At 46.3% G+C, this 2,666-nt stretch overlaps 1 protein-coding gene across 1 annotated transcript in view; it reads right to left on the reverse strand.

The window, feature by feature from the left end:
- The window catches only part of LOC127203914 (NXPE family member 3-like), a 15,380-nt gene extending 12,714 nt beyond the window's left edge, over positions 1 to 2,666 (reverse strand). The window contains exon 1 of the mRNA XM_051162837.1: positions 2,610 to 2,666. Coding sequence (XP_051018794.1) covers positions 2,610 to 2,666 — 57 coding nt within the window. The remainder of the gene's footprint in view (positions 1 to 2,609) is intronic.

A 2,666-nucleotide genomic window follows, 5' to 3' on the forward strand; every position in this document is an offset into this window, starting at 1 on the left:
TTGACTAAATACGCCTTTTTCTGATGCCTTCCAAGCTAAGTACATAAGGCGATAATGACCCAGAGGTACTAAAAGTTTCCATTTCTGAATGAAAGCAACATTTTTAGATGCTTCTGCAGAATTAGTCCTTGAAAACCAGAGTGTCTTAGACATCTCACGAGCTAAAGAAAACTATGTATGACTTTGGAAGAAATCTGTTGCTTCTATGCTAATTGATGGGGAGTAATTGCCATGGTTGGGGAAATAACTGGTCCCAGTCTGTTTTCTTGGTCCCCCTGGCTAACTATTCTGCTTGCAGCACTCAGGAGATTAACAGTGAGGCTCTGCACCTTAAACTAAAACAGGATGAGTCCATGATTTGATCCATTTACTAAGATGAATGGGGAATGAAACAGTAGTAGGCCCATAGACCTTAGCACAGCTGACTCCATGATGGAAGTGCCATTCTGGCTGTAAAACTCAGCACATGATAGCATCACCTGCCAAAACTAGAGCAAAGGCTTCATCCATCAAAGTCCTTATAGTTCTGGGAAAGTCTCAATGGGTATTAACCTTGCTTCTCAGCTTCTGTGGTTCTGTTTCTGGCTAACTGTTCTGTTACTGAAGTATGTCAACTTAGAACATGGTTTTTGTGCTTAAAAGCTCACCCTGAGAAAGGCTCAGGGCTACAGTGGGATCCTGAATACCCAGTGTAGTCACTGGACAGCTAAGAACGACTTAAGCCCATGTCTGATCAGTGTTCTTTGGTGAATAACCTACAACACCCACAATTCCTTTCAACTGCAGCTCCAGGATGTCTGATGCTCTCTTCTGAACTCTATAGACACCTCAGTCCTGTTGCAAATACCTACACACAGATACGTATTTATAAATAACATTTATAAATTGACAAGGGAGCCGGTGGTGGTGGTGGTGGTGGCGCACGTGCTTAATCCCAGCACTCGGGAGGCAGAGGCAGGTGGATCACAGTGATTTCGAGGCCAGCCTGGTCTACAAAGCGAGTCCAGGATAGTCAAGGCTACACAGAGAAACCCTGTCTCAAAAAAACAAACAAACAAACAAACAACAAAACTGATAAGGGAAATGCAGGCAATTTAAGCCAATCAAAAATGAGTGGAGAGGCTGGAGAGACGATGCAGCAGTTAAGACCGCTAGGCTTGCAGAAGACCGGTGTTCAGTACCCAGCATCTACGTCAGGCTGCACACAACTAGCTCTAACTCCAGTTCGGGGGGCGGGGGGACTGACGCCCTCTTCTGTCCTACACTGGCACCTGCACTGATGCAGTGCATCAGACAAACAAACAAACAAACACATGAATAAATCTAAAAGTGCACAGAGCTCTTAAGAGTAATTTTTTTTTTTTTTTTTTTTTTTTTTTTTTGAGGCAGGGCTTCTCTGGGTAGCCCTGGCTGTCCTGGAACTCACTCTGTGTAGATCAGGCTGGCTTTGAACTCAGAGATCTGCCTACCCTGGCTGCCAAGTGCTGGGGTTATAGGCATGCACCACCAGCGCCCGGCCTAAATTAAAATTATTGACTGTGTCAGTTTCTTACATGTATACAATGCATTTTGATCATATTCACCCACATAATGGTCTGTCATCCTCCCACTCTCACTGGCCCATTTACCCACCCCAGTTCTCTCTCTCTCTCTCTCTCTCTCTCTCTCTCTCTCTCTCTCTCTCTCTCTCTGTCTCTCTGTCTCTGTCTCTCTCTCTCTCTCTCTCTCTCTGTGTGTGTGTGTGTGTGTGTGTGTGTGTGTACTTTTCTATTCTCTTACTTTCCCCCTCCAGGCTAAAAGCAGAAACAGACACCCACAGACCTTTCTCTCTTAGTCTGGCACAGAGAGAACAGCGTCTTCTAAAGGCTAGAGAGCCGAGACCTTGAGCTGCTGGTGTGGAACACAGCCATGACCATCTTCACAGAGCAGCTGTGAGGACAGGCAAGGGAGCCTCACAGAGGCCCAGTCTGTAGACTTCCCCTTGCTGAAGGAGAGGTTGGGGAGGGTCATCAGAGCCTCACCTGGAATCCAGCTGCCCCCGCCCCTAACCTTTTCCAGCTGTCTGCAGTTCTGCTCCAGCTTCATGTGGTGTCTGAGGGGCTGGGGCATCTAGAAGGTGAAAGCTAGTAACAGGAAGACATAATGCAGCTATGATAAGCAGAGCCTGTTTGTTGATGTGGTTGTCTGGGGATAACTATTACTTAGGCTCTTGGAAGTAGTCCAAATAAATCCATTTATTCCTGAACCTAGACGTAGGTAGAATTGCTCACTTTGCTGCTCATGCCCAATGTAGGCCATCAGACATTTCTTCAGGCCTTTCCAGAAATGGCTCATATACTCACTCAAAAAACATTCTCCTTGGGAGTCTCTCTGAACAGCTTCTTCTGAGCTTGGATTCCCTGGTGGACCCCTACATGCCACTTGCTCACACTCTTTCTAGAATGATGTTCTCCTCTGCAGTTGTGTCCCCAAATATCTCTCAGGAGTAGGAGTAGGACGAAGGAGAGCTTCCCTCAGTCCACTCCCCGAGCATTGGTTAAAGCATTTAACCAATCCAAACACAGGCAGAAGCAGTAACCAAAACAACAAGAGGCAAGAAACATACTCACCAAAACCAGAAGGACCAACCCCACAGTCAGAATCTTGTAGCTCTTGAATTGCCCCAT

This window comes from Acomys russatus, chromosome 19 (assembly GCF_903995435.1).
Source record: "Acomys russatus chromosome 19, mAcoRus1.1, whole genome shotgun sequence".
NCBI lineage: Eukaryota > Metazoa > Chordata > Mammalia > Rodentia > Muridae > Acomys > Acomys russatus.